The sequence below is a fragment of the Mustela nigripes genome, chromosome 14, assembly GCF_022355385.1.
Source record: "Mustela nigripes isolate SB6536 chromosome 14, MUSNIG.SB6536, whole genome shotgun sequence".
Taxonomy (NCBI): domain Eukaryota; kingdom Metazoa; phylum Chordata; class Mammalia; order Carnivora; family Mustelidae; genus Mustela; species Mustela nigripes.
In genome coordinates this window covers 71,368,536-71,393,983 of record NC_081570.1, presented here as the reverse complement: position 1 = coordinate 71,393,983, position 25,448 = coordinate 71,368,536, and the positions used below count along the sequence as shown (strand labels likewise).

General features: G+C 35.7%; 1 protein-coding gene across 1 annotated transcript in view; it reads left to right on the top strand.

The window, feature by feature from the left end:
* Positions 1-25,448, top strand: part of SYDE2 (synapse defective Rho GTPase homolog 2) — a 48,090-nt gene that overhangs the window by 7,930 nt on the left and 14,712 nt on the right. Inside the window, exons 2-4 of the mRNA XM_059375287.1 lie at positions 2,281-2,952; positions 9,777-10,879; positions 15,465-15,591. Of these exons, the coding sequence (XP_059231270.1) occupies positions 2,281-2,952; positions 9,777-10,879; positions 15,465-15,591 (1,902 nt within the window). The remainder of the gene's footprint in view (positions 1-2,280; positions 2,953-9,776; positions 10,880-15,464; positions 15,592-25,448) is intronic.

Sequence of the window (25,448 nt, the reverse complement as noted above, 5' to 3'; positions counted from 1 at the left end):
AGATAAGATGTGACTCCTAGCCATTGTGAGTTGTATAATTTTGTACTTTTGGCTTCAAATTTACAATTGTATAAAGATTACAAGTAATACCTTGTGAATGTCTGATGTGCTAATAAATAATATGGCATTTGGACTTAAATGTGCAATAGATTTAGCTTTTAGTACACTTGGACAGAGACGTGGCCACTAAAAATCCAGAGGCCCCAGTGATTCCTGAGTATGTGTTGATTTTCAGTTTTTAATTTCTTTACTTTAAAGGAAGCAGAACCAAGAAAGACTCTTGAATCTTCATGTTTTTCATTAATTAAACTAAATCAATTCAAGATAGGTATTGAATATCTGTTACATGTTTGCATGATAAATCTTGGAGGTAGAGATGTGTGTTTCTCTTAGTCCTGGACCAGGCATACTGCTACAAACTTTGGAGTCAGAAGAGTTTATTTTGAGTGCTGCCTTTCCCATTTATGAACTAGGTGGTCTTAACAAGTTACTTGATTTTTTTGAGTAGTACTATATAGTTTTCAAAATATTTCCAACATTATCTCACTTAATTCTTACTAACTGGGTTGATATTATTACCATATTCAGAAAGGACTGCCTGTTCACTACTTTCTGGTGGGTAGCATGGTATAGGAGAGACAGGTGTAGGAGAACATTGATTTTAGGGTTAGACTGGCTTAAATTTGAATACTACAGCTAGTACCTTGACCACATTCTTCATTTTTTCTGGCTTGTGGAAATAATCTTAGCATTTTTGTGGAGGCTTAAATGAGGTTAAGGGCTTCCTGTTTTATCTCTCAGCACTGATATACAGTAGGCACTCAGGAAATAAATGCATAATAGGCATTCATGGGCGCTTCCTTGCCTTTTGAGTCCTGGTCTGTTCCTGCCTCTGGAACTAGTTGAACTTGAAATGCAGTTTGTGTTGGAGGGTTTTTAAAAATATTTATATATATAATTTTTTAAAATTAATTGCTTGGTTGGATAAAAATTAGAATAAAAAAAGACAAGTTTACATTTTTTATATATATATATATATTTTTTTTTTAATTTTTTATTTTTTATAAACATATATTTTTATCCCCAGGGGTACAGGTTACATTTTTTAAGGGATTTTTGTTCAGTAGACGGAGGTTACTGAAAGCCTTGATGATGTATGAACCTAATTTTTTGGTTGTTATTAAGCTCCTCATACTACACCTTTACTACTCTGTTATTAGGGTATTATATTGTATTTGCTATAATACTAATATGAATCAATCATATGCATACTTAAAGTAGATAAACTATAATTCCATCATTTATAAACCTAGCATGACCTTAAATTTTTAGAAAGGTGGTTTTGTCTGTTTTTCTGTGTTTAATGAATTGGTATTATGGTGTATATTTAACTTATTGAGCGTCATTGAAGCCTGCTTTATGCAGTTCTTTGGATATGTTCCTCTTTATATGGAATTAATGTTATGTATACATTTTTAGAGCCTTATTTCATTATATTAACACAAACACATAACAAGTATTTGATGACCCTCATTGGACTATGAATTTTTTAAGGGTAGGAACTATTTTGTTCATTCTTATGTTCTTGCTCCTTAAGTTTGTGCCTGGCCAGTAATGAGAGCTGGTTGTATTTACTGTGAGACAAGATATCTGGTTCTAAACTAAAGCCTTCTTAAGGGATTTTTATTTTTAATTTTGCCCTAGGTATTTAGAGCTTAAACCCTGCATAAAATGCTACTGCATAACTATATGATTGGGAAATAGATGTTATGCTGAAATTTCAGTAATCAGGAAAGCATTTAGTATTAAGTAAGCCACACTTATTTTTAAAGATTTACTCAAAGTTCATCTTTGTATGAGAAAGTAGAAATATTACTTATGTCTTCTAAAGATTTCTGGACCTTGTAGTGAGTTGGAAATTATTAAAAATATTAATTAAAGGCATACTGTGTACAAAACATTCCATGTAAGCTTTTTATAAAGTATGTTTTGCTTAGGGTAAGTCTTTGTGAGCCCTATCATGCGTATAAAGGCAGTCTTACAATTTATTCTTTTTCTCAGAGTTCTTATGTCACTTATACCAGTAGTCTAAATAATAGAAATTATTTTTAGGTGAAAAAGCCAAAATTCTTCGTGTTTCGTTTTAATCTCCAAATGTAATACTACTTTTCTATCTTTTTAAAAATATTGTTTTAATAACTGATTTCAAGTGACCTGTCTTTCATGGTATGCTAGGCATTACATCATTACATTCTACCATCTTTTTTCCCTTTGAAATAGATTTATTTGAAAATGTTTATGGGTCTTCAGTGAAGAGAAGAGAACTTGAAGACCTGAAGGATAATATTGGATTCAGAAGTCATAAGCCACTTAATAGCATCACTGTGTCAAAGAAACGCAATTGGCTATATCAGAGCACTCTGCGACCTTTTAATTTGGAAGAAGAAAATAAGAAATGCCAAGACTTAAGTCACTTATCCATCTCACCCAAACATCAGCTTTCACGACCTTTCTTCAAGTCGTCTGAAGAATACTGTACATATATGGTGTGTGATGCTACAGATTCTTCACCTTCACGAAACTGTTCTTTAGACTTTAATGAGGAAAATGATGCAGACGATGAGAGAGAAATATGGTACAACCCCATTCCTGAGGATGATGACTTTGGTATATCAAATGCTTTGAGTTTTGGTGAAGCGGACTCTCCTGTTCTGAAGTTTCCTACTGTTAGCTTGAGAGTGTTGTCTGGTAGTGACCTAATGAAAGCAGAGCAGTACACTGAAGACTTGCTGTGTTCTTCAGAACTCAGAAGCACACAGTCCAATGAAACGAATCCTGTAGATCCCATCCATTCCCCAGAGATCATGCAGCCATTCAAGCAAAGGGTTGGACACAAGACACAAGAAGGTATCATGGTAGAGGAGAGTCTCATGTTGAAATCTCCTTTTGCAGGTAAAGATATGTTTTCCTTTTCTTTTTCCATTTTTCAGTTCTTTGACAGTAGTTACAACTGAATATAGATGTCTATGATAGCCATGTACTTTTCCTTACAGTGTGAGTATATTTTCGTAAAAATAGAACTCAACAACACTTACAAACCTTTTTATATAAATGGTGGTTTAATTATTACTATCACAGACTTTGGTTTTGTAAGGGGTGAAGATGCTGGGGGAGTCCTACACCAACTCAAAGGATGTCTGTCCGTTGAGACAGTGAAAGAATGGAATCATAGGGAGTGGGAGAGGAAGATATATTCTTTTTTTAAAGATTTTATTTTTTTATTTGACAGACAGAGATCACAGGTAGGCAGAGAGGCAGGCAGAGAGAGAGGAAGGGAAGCAGGCCCCGTGCTGAGCAGAGAGCCCCGATGTGGGGCTGGATCCCAGGACCCTGAGACCCCGGGACCATGACCCGAGCTGAAGGCGGAGGCTTTAACCCACTGAGCCACCCAGGTGCCCCTAAATTTCTTTTTTTTTTTTTTTTTTAAGATTTTATTTATTTATTTGACAGAGATCACAAGTAGGCAGAGAGGCAGGCAGAGAGAGAGGGGGAAGCAGGCTGCCCGCTGAACAGAGAGCCCGATGCGGGACTCGATCCCAGGACCCTGGGACCATGACCTGAGCCGAAGGCAGAGGCTTTAACCCACTGAGCTACCCAGGTGCCCCTGAGAAAGATATATTCTTTATATAAATCTGATTTTGCTTCATTCATTTACACCTAGCCTGGTTACAGCTGAAAAGTTGTATGTTCAATGCATTGGTAGTTATTACTTTATTGTTTCATGCCTACATTTCCTCATGAACAACTGAAAGGAAGAAGAGCAAAAGAAGTGAGATGTAAGTAAAGACCTTGGAAATAGGTGCAACAATAGTTATGGCACCTAGAAAGGAAATAATTGAAGTTTGATGCATATTAGGTTGAACTATATGAAATTGCTGAGATTCAACAGTTTCTGACCTGCAAAACATGGCATTTCATATAGTTCAACCTGATGGTTTTATTCTTCTTTGATTGCCTTGATTTTTTGATAGGCTTCTTTTCAAATTTGGTCCCAAACACACTACACAGGAAACAACATAAAACATATTTAGTTGCAGATACCAAATGTTTGATAAAAAGCAGTTCTGGTTTATATCAAGTCATTTTAATTTATAAAATTTAAATGAGGGACACCTGGGTGTCTCAACTGGTTAAGTATCTGACTTTGGCTCAGGTCATGATCTCAGGGTCCTGGGATTGAGTCCTGAATCCAGCTCTGCAGGGAGCGTTGAGTCTGCTTGTCCCTCCCCCCAACTCATGCTCTCCCTCTCTCAACTGGATAAATAAGAAAAAAAATCTAAAAAAAAATTCCAAGTGATACAGAATATTCCTAGATGTGGTGTATAGCAGGTGCTGGCAGTACCTCGTCCACATCCTTTGTGTTTTATTGCTTATTTAGAAGGAAACCGCCTACTTCCAGCCATCAGTATCTGCTCTCTGCTTAAGGACTCTGGGAGTTTAGGGAATTTCTCTGCAGGGCAGCCTGGGAGTGCCCCTGAACCAGTGACTGACAGGAGTTGGTGTAGGGCTACTTCAGCTCTCTCCCTCCTTGAGTGCCATAATTCAACATTGTTTCCCAGAGTTTTCTCTGAAGTTAAGCACCATAGTAGTAGCAGGCTTGATAATTCTTGGATTTTCCCCTGAATTTTTTCACCTCTTGCTAGTATTTCTGTACTTTACAAATAAACTACTTGCATTTGAATCTTTTCCTCAGGGATATGAGGAGGTGGAGTGGATGTTATATTGATAAGAGAACAAGTGAGTTAAAAAACAGTATGTACTATATGATATTAGTTTTTTGAAAGAAACACTGAGAAGTTACACTGGAAATATTAAGTAACTACCCCCTCCCCCCACCATGGTGGGATTGAAGGTAATAAAAAATTTTGTGTGTGTGCATTCCTATTTGTAGATTGACTTTTCAGCATGAGTTTGTGGTTTTTTGTTTTTTGGTTTTTTTTGTAATCTGGATGGAGAGAGAAATAAATGCGATATAATATCATAGTTTGGAAGGCAGTTTGTGATTAGGGTGGAGTGGTAGGGAAGGCTTAAAGGAGTATGGCAGAGAGTGGCGGATTGGTATGGTCAGAAAAGGCAAAAGGGTACAGGAATAAGTGGGAAGTTAGAAAGCCAGTGTCTGTAAAGTGATACGTACTTTGATTTAAGTTACTTGTCTGTAAATTTTATTATTTTATGTTTGTGGCAAATTGTGAACCTGGGAAGACCAACAGACATTACAAAAACAAAAAACCCCCAAACTTGAAAGTATGGTAGGATTGTCATTTATGTCTCCTTTCTCACTATTATTCTTCTCTTTAACATATTATTAAAATATAAGCACTATTAAATATGACCAAAAGAAATATCTATTTATTTATTTATAAATATTCACTTATTTATTTTAGAGAGAGAGCTCACGCTCTGGTGGGGGGGTGGTGGAGGAAAGGGGCAGAGGGAGAGGAAGATAAGCAACAAGCAGACTTTCCACCGAACAAGGAGTCCAACACGGGGCTCGATTCCAGGACCCTGAGATCATGACCTGAGCCAAAATGAAGAACTGGACAGTTAACCAACTGAACAATCCAGGCACCCACCGAAGGGCATATTTAGATAATTTATTTACATGTCATCTTTTTAAAATTTGATCAGAAAGGTCACCTAAGGTAATGTTTTCTTTAGCAGTATTAACAGAGAACTGTTGAGAAATAGGCAAGGAGAATGGTTGAATTTTAAAATAATTTTATTGTCAAGAAATAGGAAAGAAAAAAAAATGAATGACAACTTTTTAATCATCGTAACACAATTATGATTTGTTTTTTGTCTCTCAAGTTACATGTATACATGCATCTTTAACTAGTTGCAATCATTAGCATGCTGATTTTGGTTTTTGATATTTTCACTTGGTATTTTCATCTTGTATTGTACATGTAGATTAACATTATTGTTTGCCAGTTTTGTAGCATTTAATTGGGTTGATGTGTCCAGATCTACATGCTGGGTGTTAATAGATTGTTTCTACTACTAATGGAGTGATGTTCATCATATTCTATTTTACTTAATTAGGATTAATTACTAGTAGTACTACTGGGTTTTTATGGCTGTTAACTGTTACATGTAATTCCTGTATTATAGTTCCTAAAAGATTTACCAACTTACAGACAACTAACAATTGGTTGGTTGAGTAAATTCATTTATTCAGCCATCACTCAGTTTCTGCTGTGTGCCAGTTAATGTTTTAGGTGCTGAAGGAATGTGCCAGGTTCACTAGATTCTAGCCTGGCCCATGAATTTATAAGGATTTCCATTTTGTACTTTTCCTTTATAGCTAGTCTGTGATTTGATTAGTGTAATATTGGTTTAATTTTCAGCAGTTATTGAGTTTGGTAATATTTCAGCTCTTTTACAGAAACAGAGCATTTTAATAAATTGCCTTGTCTACAGCAGAAATTGTTAATTTACCCAGTTCATTTTAATAATTAGTTAAGGACTTAAGTAAGAAATATTTAATGCGCTATGTGTAGAAAAAGTCAGAATGTTAAATTACCTCCTTAATAATGTAAAACAAACCTAGAGCAATTTAATATACTGGGTAGCATTTTAAGCCATGACAAAATAGATTATAGACTACAGCAGGAATCCAATTACTATAGAATGTTTTAGGCCAGTAAACCAGTAGACTTGTACTACAATTTATAGTACAAGGGAATGCTTTGTCTAGTTTGTCAAACACTCCATTTCTTACTAGTTGCTTACAGAAAAGCCCAGCAGGTGTACTTAAAATAGTCCTTTCTCTATAAAAAAACCACTTCTTTGTCATTAGGACACATAAAGAGGGGTGGAGGGAGATTATATTAATTCTTTAAAGAAAGGTCATTTAATCTATTGATTTTTGAAATGAATTAATACTTTTTTTGGTCATCTTAATTGTAAAATGTATTACATAAAGTGGTCTCTGATATGAGGGTCATTGGAGATCTTTGTAAGGAATAGTTAGATGAAATGTGAAAAATTGATTTAAATTTTAAATCGTTTAAATAATAGTTTGTTTGTTTGTTTGTTTGTTTGTTTGTTTCTTTCTTTCTTTCTTTCTTTCTTTAAGTAAGCTCTAGACCTAACTCTGAGATCAAGAGTCACAGGTTCTCCTGACAGAGAACTAGGCATCCCTAGATAGTTTCTTTAAAGGAACAGTTTAAACTTACATTAGATTTTAGAAGATAGTTTCATTTTACTTTATTAGTTTAAAGCCTTAAACAGGAACAGTTTCAAATTTTAAAATAAAATTTATTAGTCTATACATTTTAAAAACTTACATATTTATTTGAGAGCGAGAGATGCAGTATAAGCAGGGTGAGAAGCAGAGGGAGAGGGAGAAGCTGACTCCTTGCTGAGCAGGACTCTGAGATCATGACCTCAGCCACAGGTAGATGCTTCACAGACTAAACCATCCAGGTGCCCTGATATATATATATATATATATATATTAAACTGGGGGATTGAGAATGTGAGGTTAAATAGAATATTTTAACTTCTTTCTTTTTTTTTTTTTTAAGATTATTTATTTATTTATTTGACAGGGAGAAAGATAGCGAGAGAAGGAACACAAGCAGTGGAAGTGGGAGAGGGAGAAGCAGGCTTCCCGCCAAGCTGGGAGCCTGATGTGGGGCTTGATCCCAGGACCCTAGGATTATGACCTGAGCCGAAGGCAGACGCTTAGCATCTGAGCCACCCAGGCGCCCTGGAATATTTTAACTTCTTAATAATAGTTGAGAAAAGGTCATTAAAAATAAATGTAATGTGTATGTATAGATGAAAAAATGTTTAGAAGGATGGAAGGGCTCTAAAGTATAGTATTTAAGAATATAGACTTTGAAAGCCTATGCTTAGATTTGAATCGTTCCTGTTTCTGCCACTTACCAGCTTTGGGATCTTACACATATCAGGCAGCCCTGTGTATGAAGTCTTTATCTGCAGAATGGGATGCTAGTGGTATCTTAACTCATAAGGCTATTTCAAGAATTAAATGAGGATCATTGCATATGAAGTTTTAAATTAATTTTTCATACTTTTTCTAGCTCAATAAATGGTCAGTATTATATATATTAGCAATTTAATATTAAACAACTTTTAATATTATTTTGACCAATTATTTTTGACCACAGTATTTTCAATGGCTAATCTCTTGGTAGTGCAGTTTAGGCTAGTCACTTTATTTGTATTTCTTTGTATCTTTTAAAAACTTACTTTCACATTCAGAAAAAAATAAAACTATTTTTGTGAAGAGAATTTAGAAAGAGTTCAATCCTTTACTCTTCATGAAAATGAGAATTATAAGAAAACTTCTTTATGTCTCTGTACTGTCATTGAATATATTGAAATTACAAGGAAAGACCCTAAGTTAGCTTTTGAAGTTCTAGGGAGTTACTGTATATAAATAATATAAGAAGTGTCTTTATAGTTTTAAAAATTAATTAATTAGCTTTATGACATTCAATATTCAGTTATTCTTTTTTTAGTGTATTATTTTTTAAAGATTTTGTTTATTAGAGAGAGAGCGTGCACAAGTGGGGGAGGGAAAGGGGCAAGCAGATGGTGCTGAGCAGGGAGTTCCAGGTGAAGCTCAGTCTCATGACCCTGAGATCATGACCTGAACCGAAATCAAGAGTTGGACACCCAACTGACTGAGCCAGCCAGGCGCCCCTCAATATTCAGTTATTCTTGATTCACTAAAGTTCATTTTTTGTAATCTTCCGTGGCATGTTTTATTAGAACATTAGAATGAAGAAGGGCTCTGAGTTGTCAAAATTATAAATTTTATTTGGTTTTTAAAGTTTTTTAAAAACCAGTCATGCTACATGATAAAGTTTAGTTTTTAGAGGATTGTAAATAGAAGAAATGTTTTTTTGGGGAACCTGGATGGCTCAATCAGTTAGGCATCTTCCTACTGTTAAGGTCATGATCCCAGGACTGATCCTGGATGGATCCAGGATCCAGCCAGCTTTGCATCATCTGGCTTCCCTGCTTGGCAGGGAATCTATCCGAGGTGGTTTTAAATCCTCAGCACCATAGAAATGCACACTCCCTGCTTCTACTCACTTGTTCTCCCTCTCTCTCAAGTAAATAAATTTTTAAAAATCTTTTTTTTAAAAAAAGAAGTGTTCTTTTATTAGAGTAGGATTTCTAAATAAACATTAAAATAGGAAATATGTTAAAATAAACAAGTATTAATATGCCAAAATAGGAAGCTTTCCTAGTTTCCTCTGATACCCATTGTTTATGGTTATAAAATAACATAATCCCTGAATTATACTGCAGTGGGAAAGATTTTAAAGGAATCTATGTTACCCTTCCTCCAAACCTTTAGAATAGAAAAGCGGGTGGAGATGGAGATGCTTTTTTTCTGCTGTAAGCTATTTGGAACCCCCCCCTTTTTATTTAAGATTTTATTTTTAAGTAATCCCTACATCCAATATGGGGCTCAAACTTAACAACACTGAGGTCAAGAGTTGCATACTCAACCAACTGAGCCATCCAGGCACCCCTGGAAATCCTTAATACTCTGTTTGTAAGTGGTAATGGAGATTTACTTAAACTTGCTTATATAACTAACTAAATCTCCCCAATGAGACGAAACGAGAGAAAAAAAAAAATCTGTCCATATGAGAGTTTGTTTAATCGATGATTTATAAGGCAGGAATCAGAAAATATCACCTTATAATTTCTTTTTTTTTTTTTTAAAGGTCCTGGGAGCCTTGCTGCTACAAATAAGACTGAATTGGGAGTGCCAGAACCATCTTCTCTAAGCCCTAGCCCTGTGAAAAAAAATAGCTCAATTAACTGGTCTTTCCCAGATAAAATAAAATCTCCACGAACTGTGAGGAAACTTTCTATGAAAATGAAAAGGTTGCCAGAACTTAGCCGAAAGCTGAGCGTTAGAGGAACTTTGAATCACACGAACAGTCCAGATAATACCCCTTCTCTGTCTAAATGTAACTGTCAGGAAATTCATCATACTGATATTCTCCCTTCTGGGAACACAACCACAGCTGCGAAGAGGAATGTTATAAGTCGGTACCACTTGGATACCAGCGTATCTTCTCAGCACAGCTACCAGAAGAAAACATTTATGAGTTCTAAGTATTCTTGTAAAGGCGGTTATCTCAGTGATGGAGATTCACCTGAACTTATAACTAAATCTATCAAACATGGATCTGAAAACAAATTTGGAAAGGGAAAAGAAATAACTCCAAACAGTTGTAGCAAGAGTGAAATAGACATTGATGCTTTCAGACATTATAGTTTTTCTGACCAACCTAAATGTTCACAGTACATATCTGGGCTCATGAGTGTGCATTTCTATGGTGCTGAGGATTTAAAACCACCTCGGATAGATTCAAAAGATGTCTTCTGTGCAATTCAGGTAGATTCAGTAAACAAAGCAAGAACCGCTTTGCTCACGTGTCGGACAACATTTTTAGACATGGATCATACTTTCAACATAGAAATTGAAAATGCACAGCATTTGAAATTAGTAGTGTTCAGTTGGGAACCGACTCCAAGAAAAAATCGAGTGTGTTGTCATGGAACTGTTGTTCTCCCCACTTTATTCAGAGTGACAAAGACACATCAGTTGGCTGTCAAACTTGAGCCCCGAGGTCTTATTTATGTGAAAGTGACTCTTCTGGAACAGTGGGAGAATTCTCTTCATGGGCTGGATATAAATCGAGAACCAGTAATATTTGGTGTTGATATTCGAAAAGTTGTAGAGAAAGAAAATATAGGGCTGATGGTGCCACTCCTGATACAAAAATGTATTATGGAAATTGAGAAGAGAGGCTGTCAGGTATTATTTCACTCTTTCTCTACTACCTCCTTATCAATTTATTTACCTTAATTAATTAGATTTATAGTAAGTCTTCAGGGAAGGAATTCAAGGTGAGGTTAAAAGAAATCCAATTTAGACATTTTCTCATTCCTGTTTTTAAATTTTTATTCCATGACTGTTTAGCATATAATTCATACTTTCACCTGTGTTGTCAGTGAGCAACTGAGAACATGCTAGATCGTTCCACAGTTTCAAGTTCTGAGGCAGAGCTATTTGGGCCTTACACCTCTGTATCAGGATTGCTTTACAATGGCATTCCTAGGAAAAGCCAGAGCTGATAAGATAGCCAAAGACTGATTCATTTAAGGAATACTTCTGCCTGGTTTGACATTCTCATGGCACAGAGTTCCAACAGTGAATCTTAAAACCCCACTTTGCTCCTAAAACTAACTCCCTGCCCTTATTCTCTCCTCTCCCTCGTCTCACCCTTCAGGATGCACAAGCTTGTCTGTCTCTGAACTTTGGGATAGCATGGAGGATGAAGAGAGGTCCTATTAATAACATTTCTCATTCCCTTTTCCTTTTAAATAAGAAGGTTAAATAAATAAATAAGAAGGTAAAAGCAGCCCATTAAAACAGACAAAAACTCTGGCATTACACGTAATCAGATCTGTAATATTAACCAGTTTAATAGACCTTATCTTTCTTTATTTTCATGAATACATGTGGACTATGACAACGAAAAACAGCATATCACTGAGGGTATTATTCTGAGGTACAAGTAATTGCTTAAATTCAAAAATTAAGTCTAATGTCAGTATTTCTGAGGTATTTCTGCTTTAGGGCTATCAGAATTTATGACACTGATTGAAAGCATCAAGGGTAAATATCACCAAGTCTGAACTATGATTTCTTTAATTTTTTTTTTTTTTTTAAAGATTTTATTTATTTATTTGACAGAGAGAAATCACAAGTAGATGGAGAGGCAGGCAGAGAGAGAGAGAGAGAAGCAGGCTCTCCGCTGAGCAGAGAGCCCGATATGATTTCTTTATATAAGAAAAGATTTAAAAATCACTCACCCTGGACCTGATGTGGAAACTACGGAAAGGTGTAAGTGAGTTAGTGAGATTTTGTATTAAAGATGCAGGAAACAGGTACTGGTTTCTCCTCCATTATTAATTAGCTGGGTGACATTGGGCAAGTCAGTTAATCTCTGTGGGTCTTATTTGCTGATTATCTATAAAAACAGATGATGCAGCTTTCTGAAGGTGAGAGGTAGGAGGGATATCTGATCTTTTGAAACCTGTTCTTAGATATATTATTCAGATTGAGTTTATGTTGTCTATATGAGATTGAAGCCTTTAGTTTCCAATGTAACTTTTGGTCTGGTTACTTTTTCTTAAGGTTCTCTGTTTTTCTCCCACAACTTTTTTTTTTTTTTTTTTTTTGGCTAGGATGTAGAGAGATGTAGAGGGGTCAGAGATTAGGGGGACTGTGAAGCTAATTATTAAACAGAAACTTTCACAATTGAGTATTAAAACAAGTAGCTCAAATAGCACTGTACTTCTGCACTCTTTTCTGAAATATTTTATAAAGAATGGATATATGACTGTTGTAACTTTTTTAAATACTAAGAAAACATTTTTAGCAATGCTTTTTATTTCTATACTTTAAGTTTAGAAATAGTTATTTTAATGAGGAATAATTTCCTGTGATGGGGCACCTGAGTAGCTCAGTTGGTTAAGCATCTGCCTTCAGGTCAGATTCTGCTCTGAGTCCTGGGATCCAGTCCTGCATTGGTCTCCCTGCTCAGTGGGGAGTCCCCTTTGCCCTCTCCTTCCCCCTGCTTCTGCTCTCTCTCTCAAATAAATAGATAAACTCTTTAAAAATAGTGTATTAAAAAAAAGAATTGCCTGTGAACTAAAAAGTAAAATTTAAAGTAGTGCATTTGGAACTGCAGTTTTTATTTTATTTTATTTTTTAAAAGTATTTTATTTATTTATTTGACAGAGATCACTAGTAGGCAGAGAGGCAGAGAGAGAGGAGGAAGCAGGCTGAGAGCCCGATGTGGGGCTCGATCCCAGTCCCTGGGATCACCACCTGAGCCGAAGGCAGAGGCTTTAACCCACTGAGCCATCCAGGCGCCCCTGGAACTGCAGTTTTTAAACACTTTCTTTGGTTTTGTTTCTTTTGCCCCCCCCCCCCCCAGCCCCAACATACATAGAAAGAGGCTTATTGTGTCTGTTATTTTATGGACTTGCACACGGCTTAGATTTTGTTTACCTTTTTAGTCAGTAATTATTCTTGTTTTTGTTACCATGAACATGAGGTTTCAACAGTCATACAAGAGTAGTTTGTGGCATCTTGCAAATGCTTTGATGACTACTACCACCTACCCCCCTGCTTCCAATGGGAAAAACTATGGTGGAAATCATACTCATGGTTGATCCAGTACAGATTCTCTATAGAGACATCAACCATGTACTTCAAGTGTTTGATTCAAGAAGTCAGCATCTGAAGTTGGGGATAATATCCTAAGGTATCCTTTCCTTGAAATATATATGTTAGATTTCTATCTTCCTTTATTCACCTTTTGGAATAGCATGTTCCCTTAATTTTTTACTACTGAAATAATGCTTTCTTCAATTGATTCTATGTTCATCTCGTTCTCAGGTTGAAGGGGATATATCCTTATTAGGGAATTTTGTGACACTTAAGTGTGCCCACACCAGAAGGGTCTACTCAAGTTAGTTTCTTCTAATGTGATAACATTTTAATATTTTAGTTTTATTTCCTGGGTTATCTATGGTTCTGCCATGTCTTGTGAGATGTGACCAGTGTAGGACATGGATAAGAGTAGGAAATTTACTTCTCAGTATGTTCCTTAGTTTCCCATACTACGTTGATCCTTTTGAATGTAGCACCACCTTGCATTACCTTCTCTTAAAAACAGTTTCAGGTTCCTGGGGTGCCTGGGTGGCCCAATCAGTTAACCATCGGACTGTTGAGTTAGGCTCAGGTCATGATCTGTAGGGTCATGAGATCAAGCTTCATGCTGGGCTCTGCACTCAGCGGGGAGTTGGCTTCCCTCCTCCCTCTCCCTTTGTCCTTGGCCTTGCTCGCATGCACGCACTCTCTCTCAAATAAATAAACAAAACAAAACAAAACAAAACAAAAATCTTGTAGGTTCCTTACTGTCTTCCAAAAATTTTTAATAGCTTATCATCTCCAATATTTTGGGTAACATTTCTTTGTATCTATGAGTGACACTTTCCTATATCAAGACCCACCTTCTGTATTCTACCAGTTATGTAATGACTTGGAGAGGTTTGTGTCACAAGTGCACCTGGAAATTTCATTTGTGTACGCCTTCTCCTAGATTGTTTATAAGATCTTAAAGTGATTCCTAGTTCATATCCTTGAGGATCTTCATTGTTTATTTTTACTTTATTTCTGTCTTGAAATAATGTCTTTATAACTTCCTTCAATTCAAAGTGATTCAGCTTCCTAAATAGTGTTTGATGTGGAGGTATAGTTAATAATCACTTATTTTCTTGAAGAGTTTTTTTTAATTTGTTTTTTGTTTTTTAAACTCTGATTGCTTCATCAGACATGTTTTCTCCTCACAGGTATCATATTGATTTCCTCTCAGTGAGTTTATAGGGAGCTTCCTGAGACTTAATATTTTATCTCCTGTATGAATGAACAGTGTTAAATCTTCTTAAAATAAATCTTTTTAGTGTAGGTTGAGGGGAGGGTGGATCTTACATATATTTTGAACTAAAAGTTTTATTTTACCTTAATATATTATTTTAATTGAATTTCCTTTATTTTTATTTATTTATTTTTTTAAAAAGATTTTATTTTATTTGACAGAGAGAGATCACAAGTAGGTAGAGAGGCAGGCAGAGAGAAAGAGGTGGAAGAGCCTGATGCGGGGCTCGATCCCAGGACCCTGAGATCATGACCTGAGCCGAAGGCAGAGGCTTTAACCCACTGAGCCACCAGGCACCCCAAATTTCCTTTATTTTTAATCAGTTGACTTAGTAAGTTAAAAAAAATTCCAAGTTTGCTTTTATTTCATCCCTAGAATATTTTATTTTTCCTGGTAAGGTAACGCAAATAGTATACTGGAATCTTATTTCAAGTATGTACTTTTTTTTGGATAAATAAACTGAGATTTAAAGAGAGTAAATAACTTGCCCCAAATCACTAAGCAGGGAGTGATAGAGTGGTCCTTTTGGAATCTAAAACTCTCGTTTAACCACTGTGCTGTATTTCTTCAGTTTAGAGCGAAAGATGTGAAAGGGCACAACCTTGGGCATAGTGGTTGAGCATATAAAACTAAAGTGAAGGGCTTGTATCTTAAGGTAGATAGCACTACAGAAATCATAGTATATTATTTGGATTTAAATGAAAGAATAAAATGCTTTTATTCAACTGATGAATATAGTCTATGGTGAGATTTCGAAAGCTGAGGTATTTTTAATTAAATGTCATCAGAACATATTTGATTACCAATTTCATGTGACTTCTACATTTTGTGCTATTGTATTTTCTCTTTATCAAATTTACCCTAATATGGCCATAATTTCATTTCTAGGTGGTAGGCCTGTATCGATTATGTGGTTCAGCAGCAGTCAAGAAAGAACTTCGAGAGGCTTTTGAGAGAGATAGCAAAGCTGTTGGTCTGTGTGAAAACCAGTACCCAGATATAAATGTAATAACAGGTAATAAATGTTTTTTATTCTTTGTACACATTCTGGAAAGACTACATCTGTAGGAAAAGGAATTGAGATACTATTTTGTAGCCCAAATTGAATTGGGTTTTATTCTGAAGTCTTGTTTTCCTTCCTTCACAGACATTACCGTGTTATATTCTATGGGGAGGTACCAAGGTGTGGTCCCTGCCCTTAAATAGGCAACAAATATTTGGGGAGTGGAGGTGGGAGTAAGACTTGCATTAAATTAGCTGTACTAGGTAGCAGAAGGAAAAGGGTACATTTTCTTCATAGAGGGATAAATAAAACACCATTAGAGTTCAGTTTGATTGGAGCTTAGGTCATGTAAAGGGCATTGACTATCTGGGTAGAGAATTCAGATAGGCAGAGGGGACCCATCAAAGATTTTTGAGCAGGGTAGTGAAATCTTTAGAGATAATCTTCTAATCTGGCAACTCAATGTGATGGATTAGAATTAGAAGAAATCAGAAGACAGAAAACCAGTCAGGAAGCCTTGGCAGTGGTCCCAGCTGAAGGAGTCTCATAGCAGTAACAACAGGAAGGAACAGATTTAAAAGGATATGAAGAAAGAGAGGGCCCAGCTAAGCATGGCTTGGATACCTGGTTGGTTAGGTACCATTTGCAGAAACTAAAAAGCTGAAAGGAGAGCTACTGCTTTTGGTGGAGAAATTTAAAGAAAGATTATGAATTGGGTTTCTTTTACATTGAATTTGAGGTGCTAGTAGTAGGAGATCTATGTGAAAATATCAGGCAAAGTAGAAAGTACAGTTTAGGAGAGAAATATAATCCAATATATAGCATTGAAAATATACTTCTAACACTCCTGAGACATGGGGGTGGAAGATGGCAATGTAAGGGTCATTGACCTGTATCGCCCTCGGCGCACAAGGACGACAAGAACCCTGGTTCAGACAAGAACCCTGGTTCGGATGCATCTTCTCTCTCTTCTATTTCCGCAAGTCTACACACTTATATACGCTTACATGACCAATCAGCGAGCAGGGTACAGGAGGTAGCGAATCAGGCTGTGCACCTAAACGAACAACTTCGCTAGCAACCAATGCTGTTTACTTCCTCTTTGGGCGTTCCGCTTAGTCTCACGAGGCAATCCTAACCTGGCAACTAGCCAGGCGCCATCTTTTAATGGCAGAGGCTGCCCTGGCCAGGGGCCTGCCTCCGACAGACCTGTAATTGTAATTAATGCCTTGCGATTGTCCATAAAGTTTGAAAAGATACGACCTTTGAGTCTCTCCAAACTTTGGAAGGCATGCAAAGAAAGAAAATCCAGCTAAAGACATTGAGAGGAAAAGAGTCAGAAAGTTTGGGAAACAAAAGACAACAGAGTTTAAGGAAAGGTGTGAGGCAGTGTCATTTGATTGAGAGCTTATAAGATGAGAACAGAAATAAGTCCTTTGAATTTGGCCGCTATAACATTGTTCAAAACTAGTGGATATCTTCAGGGATTATTGGCTTATAATTCTATGTTTGTTTTTGTTGTTGTTTTACTTTTTATTAGCAAATTTTTGAAGCATATACAAAAGTAGAGAGAACACTATGATAAACCCTCTTTATCTATCACCTGGCTTCCATGATCAACACATGATCAAACCTGTCTCTTTTATACCCCCCATATATTCTCCCCTAGACCTGGAGTATTTTGAAGTATATCTTGGATATCATATCCCTTCACCTATAGATGCTTTGGTATGGGGGTCTCCAGATCTTCTGGGTTATTTTGATAGTTCTCTCTTCTGTTAACTACCATTTCTTTCATGCTGTAATATTGTTTATGTATCTCTCTAATTTGATTTTTTATATCACATGCAGTTAATTGCTTAGGAGAGAATTTGAGGAAGGTGTAACTTGCACATATTAAAGAGATTTTTGTTGGTTAGAGTCCTTTAAAACTTACTTTTAGGATTGTTTCTTTTCATATAGATGAGGCTCCCAGTCTCTGAATGCTGAATGACTGTATTTTCATAATATTTAATATGTACTCTTAGATAATCAAAACTTTGATCCCAACCATTTTAAAAGAGACAACAAACCAAGCCACCTTTTCTTTCGTATACATTTTAACAAATCAGAAATACTGGATCCTTTTATTTTTGTAAAGGAAGAAAGTTTATCCTTTCTCTCTAAAAAAAAAAATGGATCATATCTACAAAAACGTAGAATTTTCCCCTTAATAATATGTGATTAAAATCAGCAAAGGACCCATTTTATGAATTCGTTAAAGGAAAATTTTATAAGTAGCAATTCCCAGGAAATTACACTCTATAACCCAGTGAAACGAGATTTTGCCTTGGTGGAGCATTATCTTAGAAATAAAAAGGAAATAAAAAATAAAAAATAAGAATATCAAATATGTACAAATTAAAAAGGTGAATGATGTGGTTTATTTTGATTATTTGCTATGACAAGATCCTTAGAAATTTGTAGCATGTGCAGATGATATGAATAATAGATCATTGAATGAATATTAGATTTATAGCATTCTTTTCTAAAATTGAGAGTTTCCATAATTTATGAATTGGGCATTTTTTGGCTCTATTCTTTGTTTTCTTGCATTTCAGGAAAGCTGGGTTTTATTTTGTTTTGTTAAGATTTACTTATTTATTAGAGAGAGAGAGAGAGAATGGATGGGGGGAAGGAGAAGTGAGGGGAGAGAGAGAATCCCAAACTGACGCCACATTGGGTGTGGATCCCGACTCAGGGCTCTATCCCAGGACCCCAAGATCACTGCCTGAGCCAAAACTAAGAGTCGGGTGCTTAGCCAACTATGCCACCCAGGCACCCCAGGAAAGCTGTTGTTTTTTTTGTTTTTAAAAAGAACCGAGAACTATTTTCTTTCTTGATAAAGAGCAAAGGAAATGATTTAAAATTGAGAAATGTCATCGGAATTACAATAAATTATACACAGGGTCTCATTATGTCTCAGAAGAAAGGATGTTATTGATTTGGAGAATTGGCCAGTAATGATGTTGCCTAATGTGTTTGTTCCATGTAAACTCACATTTCTAAGTAAACTTTCGAATATAATTAACAGTTCAGTAGTTCTAAAAAATGAGCCATTAATAAAGCGAATAATAGAGTTTACTCACAGTTTAGTAGCTGGTTTGTCTGGCACACAGAATGAACTGTTCCAAACAAACCAGATTTTTCAAGGAAGTGCAAAATTTAAGGTATGAAATTTATTCATAGCCCTTTTTGGAGCTTATTTATCATAGGAACAATAGAAGCTATTAGAAAAGTAAAAATATTTATCATTTAGTGATTATTAGAAAAGAACATGCCTCCTGCAGAGGAAAATTTACCTGCCTTAGGTAAACTGTCTTCATATTTCAGTATTACATGATCGATATCTAAGTTCAGTACTTAAACGTTTATTTGACTGTGAATTTTTCTGATTTTAATTATTTTTAAATTATTCATTCTTTTATTTTCCCTTAAAAGAAAACTTGGTCAGAAGTAAACCCCAAATTATCTTTCAAACATTAGTAATTTTCTTCATTTGTGCATATTAAATAATACATTTTCCCATACCATATGTATTATATGTTCTCTGATCTCTGGCACATTAACTTTCAAATTATTTCTATTTTTTTTTTTAACCTGGATTGAACATAGACATTTAAAGGAATGCAAAACACTGAATGATCATAGATGTAACAATCGAAATATACTGAGGCAGTAACATCTGTGGAGTGTGACCAAAGTAAGTAGGAAGTTCAGAAAGAGTAAGTGAGGTAGGGTGGGTCAGATTAATGGACTTAAAAATTAATTTATAGCATTAACTTTAGGAAATGTCAGTGAGTCTATGTTCAAATCCATCTACTCTAATGTTTCTTTATTATCTATAGAAGTTTCACCTGAGAAAGATTCTCGTGGTCCTGTACTTGTATTTTCAGTATTCTTGTTCTGGTGAGTTAATTTTTTGTTATAGTAGGTGCTGATAGAGGATAAGGGCACTTTCTCAGGGGACAGTGTCTCACTTGGAGAATGAGTTTAATTAGATACTAATCTTCATAGTCCTGCCATTGCTTGTAGAAAAATGGTATCCATTCATCTAACCATCATATGTTGTATGTTACTATACACCAGACACTTTGCTAAGGCATTTGAAATACAACAATGTGTAAGAGATAATCCCTGTCCTCAAGAATACCAGTCTAAGGGGGAAGACAGAGTCAGAGATAGCTGATTATAATATATGAAGAGGAGCACTTAATAAATTGTGGGGAAATTAGGGAAAACTCGGTGGGAAAGGTGACTCCTCAGCTAACTTAAAGGGTGAACTGGACTTAGCCAGCGGGAGTTGGAGGAGAGCAATCTATTAGCAAAAACCTGGGAGACAGCGAGCTACATGATTTGCAGTACTTGCTTTAAAGAGAAAAGCATCAGGCAGGTAAGTGGTGAGAGATACCTGGAATGCTGTCTCAGACTGGAACCCAGACCTGACGATGAGGGTCATTTGGAAACAGCAGAGTTAGAACATGGTCATTTTCACTTTTCTCTCTTTCTGTCTTTCCCTTCCCTCCCTCCCTCCCTACCTCTCTCTCTTCCTTCCAACTTGGTTGAGTTTCCCTGTATTAGGTTTTATAATAGTGCTTACACATTAAACACGTAGAGGCAGCTGGGAGGGCTAAAAGAAAGGTGTGGAGACAGTGATCTACGAACTCTTTGAGGTGAATATGTGTAGTTCTATAGTGACTTTTAAAATTATTATTCCTGTATATTTAATAAAAAACAAAACTTAAAAAAATTGTTTATTTGTTTTGCAGTGCTAAAGAGTAAATAAATACTGAAAGACTATTTGTTTTGGTATTTTTCTCCAAATCAGAACCAGAGTTTTAAACTTAACACTGTACATTCCTGGGGGTACTGGTGTGATAGTGGCTATGGAAATCAAAGTAAGAAACCCAAATGAGAGGCACCTGGATGGCTCAGTTGTTAAGCCTCTGCCTTTGGCTCAGGTCATGATCCTAGTGGGATCGAGCCCCACATTGGGCTTCCTGCTCAGCTGGAAGCCTGCTCTCCCTCTCTCACTCCCCCTGCTTGTGTTCCTTTTCTCACTGTCTCTCTCTCTGTGTCAAATAAATAAAATCTTAAAAAAAAAAAAAAAAAGCCCCAAAGAGAAGGGAAGTCTATGCATGAGATTAACCAGAGTCCATTTAATCACTTATCTTTCCCTATCTAGAAATTAATTGGTTTATTTACTAAATATTTATTGAACATTTACTATACACCAGGCATTCTTCTAGGCACCAGGGACAAGTGAACAGGATGAACAGTATCTCAGTCCTTATGCATGCTTTCTAGTGGGGGAAGAGAGAATCAGTAATCAATCCAATGAATAGTGAGATCTAGTAACTTACTAGTGATAAGCAGGACATTGGGAATGATCCTGACTGGAGGTTCAGCTTTGGTAACTCCAGTGGCTAGGGGAACAGAGAAGAAAGTTAATCTAAGAAGTGCCTTTTGAGCTAAGATCTGTATGATACAGAGTTAATTATTGGAAGATCTGGGGACAGAGTTCTAGTTAGAGTGATTTTGGGGTGCCTGGGTGGCTCAGTGGGTTAAAGCCTCTGCCTTCAGCTCGGATCATGATCTCAGGGTCCTGGGATCAAGCCCCACATCGGGCTCTCTGCTCAGCAGGTAGCCTGCTTCCCCCTCTCTCTCTCTGCCTGCCTCTCTGCCTACTTACGATCTGTCTGTCAAATAAATAAATAAAATCTTAAAAAAAAAAAAAAGAACAGAGTGATTTTGCTACATGAGAATCAATGAAAAAAAAGATACTACAAATTAGTCTTTGAGAGGTAGAAGTAGTTTTAGTTATTAGAATGCTTTTTTTTTTTTTAAGTATGATGATACCTATCATTCTATCATGGAGATTAGTAGAATTTTCCTGTATAGTTGGTCTTTGTGCCTGAATGAAGGTGAGAAGCATATGGTTTCATAGTATCTAACTATTACAGAGCAGCTTAAGAGATATAGCCAGAACTAGTTCTTTATTTACCTGTAATTGCCTGCATTTTCTTCAAGTACATAATAAAAAATTTACTGGTTTGCACTAAATAAATTTCTCCATGTAAAAATTTCCCAAGTTTCCCTGTGGCAATAAAGATTGTTACCACAAACTTATTATCTGAAAGTTTTTATGTCTCCAGAGTGTTTGAAATATGTTAAAAAGGCATTATAGCTTAAGATACTCCAGTCTGTTACTAAGTTTTTGAGATAAGGTCATAAAGCTAATGTCTAGATTGATGAGTAGTTACATAGTATCTGTCACAATGTAGTATAATATCTCTAATATGTATCATTTTGTGAAATCTGTTCATTATTTTTCCAGTGAACTCTTTGTCTACATATAGAAAAAGAGCTATAACTTTTACTTCATTGAACATAATATACATTGAGCATTCTCTAAGTGCTTAGTATTCATTAGTAATAATTCTCCCTTATTTACCATCAAATTATGTGTGAAGGAAGTAATCTTGAGCTGGGATTAATTTAAAATTCCACTTATATTAATGGTTGTTTAGTGTATTATATAAAGGATAATGATATTTGAAATATGTGTTTTACTAAGCTATAAAGTTATCTTTTCTGGAGATCTTTTAGGTTTTAATTTAATTTAATTGCTTTATAGGGCGAGTCTCAAACTACCAGGGCATCTTGAATTTTGTTAGAACTAACAAGTCTTGCTTTGTTAAGGAAAATGTATGGAATTTTTTTTTTTTTTTTAATCATGCCCTAGAGGGTTAGTAGTGTCTTTATTTGGCAACTACAAGAAACTGCATTTTCACTAATTGTAACTCAATTTTCCTCTTTACACCAAGTGTTGCTATTCATTGTAGATAGCTTTAGACTGTGAAACTAATGATGGTAGTAAAAAAAAAAAAAAAAAAAAATCCCGTGATATAACTTAAAAAATGGGAACAAACAAGACTCATGTCTATGGTATATAAAATTTTTTATTATTATCATCACTGTACATCTGACATGTATTCTTTGTTGTGATATGCCAAGCTCTTTTTATATATATCATATTTCTTTATGTATGTCAAGGAAGAAGTTTGGTCAGTAGTTTACCAACGGTTTCCAGATTGTTGTCTTTTCACTGTTGAGTAGAAACTTATGCTTTCCTGAGGAATAAAGCTCTCTTAAGGCTCCTGGCACCACCACCTGCATCTTTCCTATTTACCATAATCTACAGAACTCTTGGGCATTCCCATTTACTCAGTGAACACTTTGATATCTCACCAATGGTTATATTTCCAACTGAAGTTCTGCCTTTGTCCTAAGTGATTTTTATATGCAAATGAAATGACCCATCCAGAATCTATTAAAAGTCGATTCTCTTTCCATTGAATTGTAAAAAATAGTTGATTTTTGCATATTATCTTGTACTTTGTAAACTCATTTATTAGTTCTCTTAGTTTTTTAGTGGATTCCTTAGGATTTTCTATATATAAAATTATGTCATCTGCAAATAGAGATACTTTTACTTTTCTCTTTCCAAGATGGGTCCTTCTTATTTCTTTTTCTTGCCTAGTTGCCCTAGCTAGAATGTCCAGTATATGTTGTACAGCAGTGACAAGAGTGAATATCCTTATCTTGTTCTTTTTTTTTTTAAGATTTTATTTATTTATTTGACAGAGAAAGATCACAAGTAGGCAGAGAGTCAGGCAGAGAGAGAGGGGGAAGCAGGCTCCCCGCAGAGCAGAGAGCCTGATGTGGGGCTTGATTCTAGAACTCTGAGATCATAACCTGAGCCAAAGGCAGAGGATTAACCCATTGAGCCACCCAGGCACCCCATTTTTGTTCTTGATTTTAGGAGAAAAGCTTTCAGTTTTTGACGATTTTAGTTATTATGTTAACTGAATTTTTCATAGGTCCCTTTTAGCAAGTTGAGGAAGTTCCCCTCTATTCTGAGTTTGTTCAGTGTTTTTATCATGAAAGTGTGTTGGATTTTGTTCAATGACTTTTATGAGTCTATTGAAATGATCATGTGGTTTATGTCCTTTATTTTATTAATGTAGTATATTACATTAATTGGTTTTCAGATGTTAAGCCAACCCTTGCATACCTGAGATTAATCCCACTTAGTCATGATGTTTCTTTTTGTTGTTCTTCTTCTTTTTTTAATATATTGCTGGATTTAGTGTACTAGCATTTTGTTGAGGAATTTTGTGTCTGTGTTCCTGAAAGTTTTTGGTCTGTGGTTTTCTTGTGATGTCTTTGTCTGGTTTTGATATCGGGGTAACACTGGTCTTTCGACTGGGATCCTTTCTTCTACTCACTTTGAGTACTCCTCCCCCATCCCCATCATTTTCTTAAGATAGAAATTGAACCCATTGATTTGGGACCTTCCTCCTTTTCTAATGTAGACACTTAGTGCTATAGATTTCCCTCTAAACTCTGCTTTAACCTCCCACAAATTTTTCAAGTGTTATGTTTTCATTTTTACTTAGTTCAAACACTTTCTGGTTCTCCTTTTTCTTCTTTGAATCATGGGTTATTTAGAAGTATCTAAGTTTGTGTCAAAATATTTATGAAATTTTCCAGATATTTAAAATTATTAATTTCTCATTTAATTCCATTATAATCATAGCACATACTTCATGTGACCTGAATCTTTTTTTTTTTTTTTAAGATTTTATTTGAGGGCGAAGGGGAGAAAGAGAGAGCATGAATTCAGGGAGGGGCAGACAGAGAGGGATAAGCAGACTCCCTGCTGAGCAGGGAACCTGATGTGGGGGATTGATCCCAGGACCCTGGGATCATGACCTAAGCTGAAGGCAGACGGTTAACCAGCTGAGCCACCCAGGTGCCCCATCTTTTTGTATTTGTTTAAACTGACTTTAATGTCAAGGACACGCTCTTCTGTGGTGAATATTTTCATTTGAACCCTTAAGAATGTGTGTTCTGGTGTTTTGGAATGTAATATACTATAATTATCAATGCAGTCAAGTTGATTAATAATGTTGTTCCAATCCTCGATGTTTTTATGTGTTTTCTTTCTTCTTGTTAAGAGAGGCATGTTGAAATCTTCAACTATGATTGTGGTTTTGACTCACCCATCTTCTACTCCCTCTTTCCTTTAAAGGTTTCAATTACACATGCATTAGGTCACTTGTGTTTGTTTCACAGCTCACCTATATTCTGTTCATTTTTTCTAATCTTTTTTTTAAATCTTTATTTAATTTTAGATTATTTCTTTTGCTGTTTCTTCAAGTCATTAATCCTCTCTGCTAATATTAATTTCATCTATTGTATTTTTAATCTCTGAGTTTTTAATTTTCAGTATTACAAGTATGATCTTTTCTTCCTACCTTCTGTATCTCTACTTAGCATGTTCAGTCTGTCTTCTAGCTTCTTGAATATATGAAATACCATATAATAACTGTTTCAATGTCCTATCATCTATGTCATTCCTGAGTTGGTTCACAATTGATTTTTCTCCTCATTATAGATCATATTTGCCTGCTTCTATATACATTGTAATTTTTTGTTAGATGCCAGATATTGTAGATTTTATTTTCTTGGGTGCTAGGTGTTCTGTTTTTTGTTTGTTTGTTTGTTTGTTTTAATCCTTTTAATACTTCTGTCTTGCTCCCTCTGAAACCTGTAGAGGAATTCTTCCCTGCTTCATCATAGCTTTTGGTGATTTGCTGGCAATCTTTGGCATTCCTTAAGTTTATCAAGGCCTCACTCCAGTCCTCTGCCTTCACAAGGTGTTCTCTCAGGCATCTTCACATCGTCTTCCATCTATGCATAGCTATCCCTGTGTCCAAATTCCCCTTTTAAAACAACACCAGTCATATTATATTAGGACACAC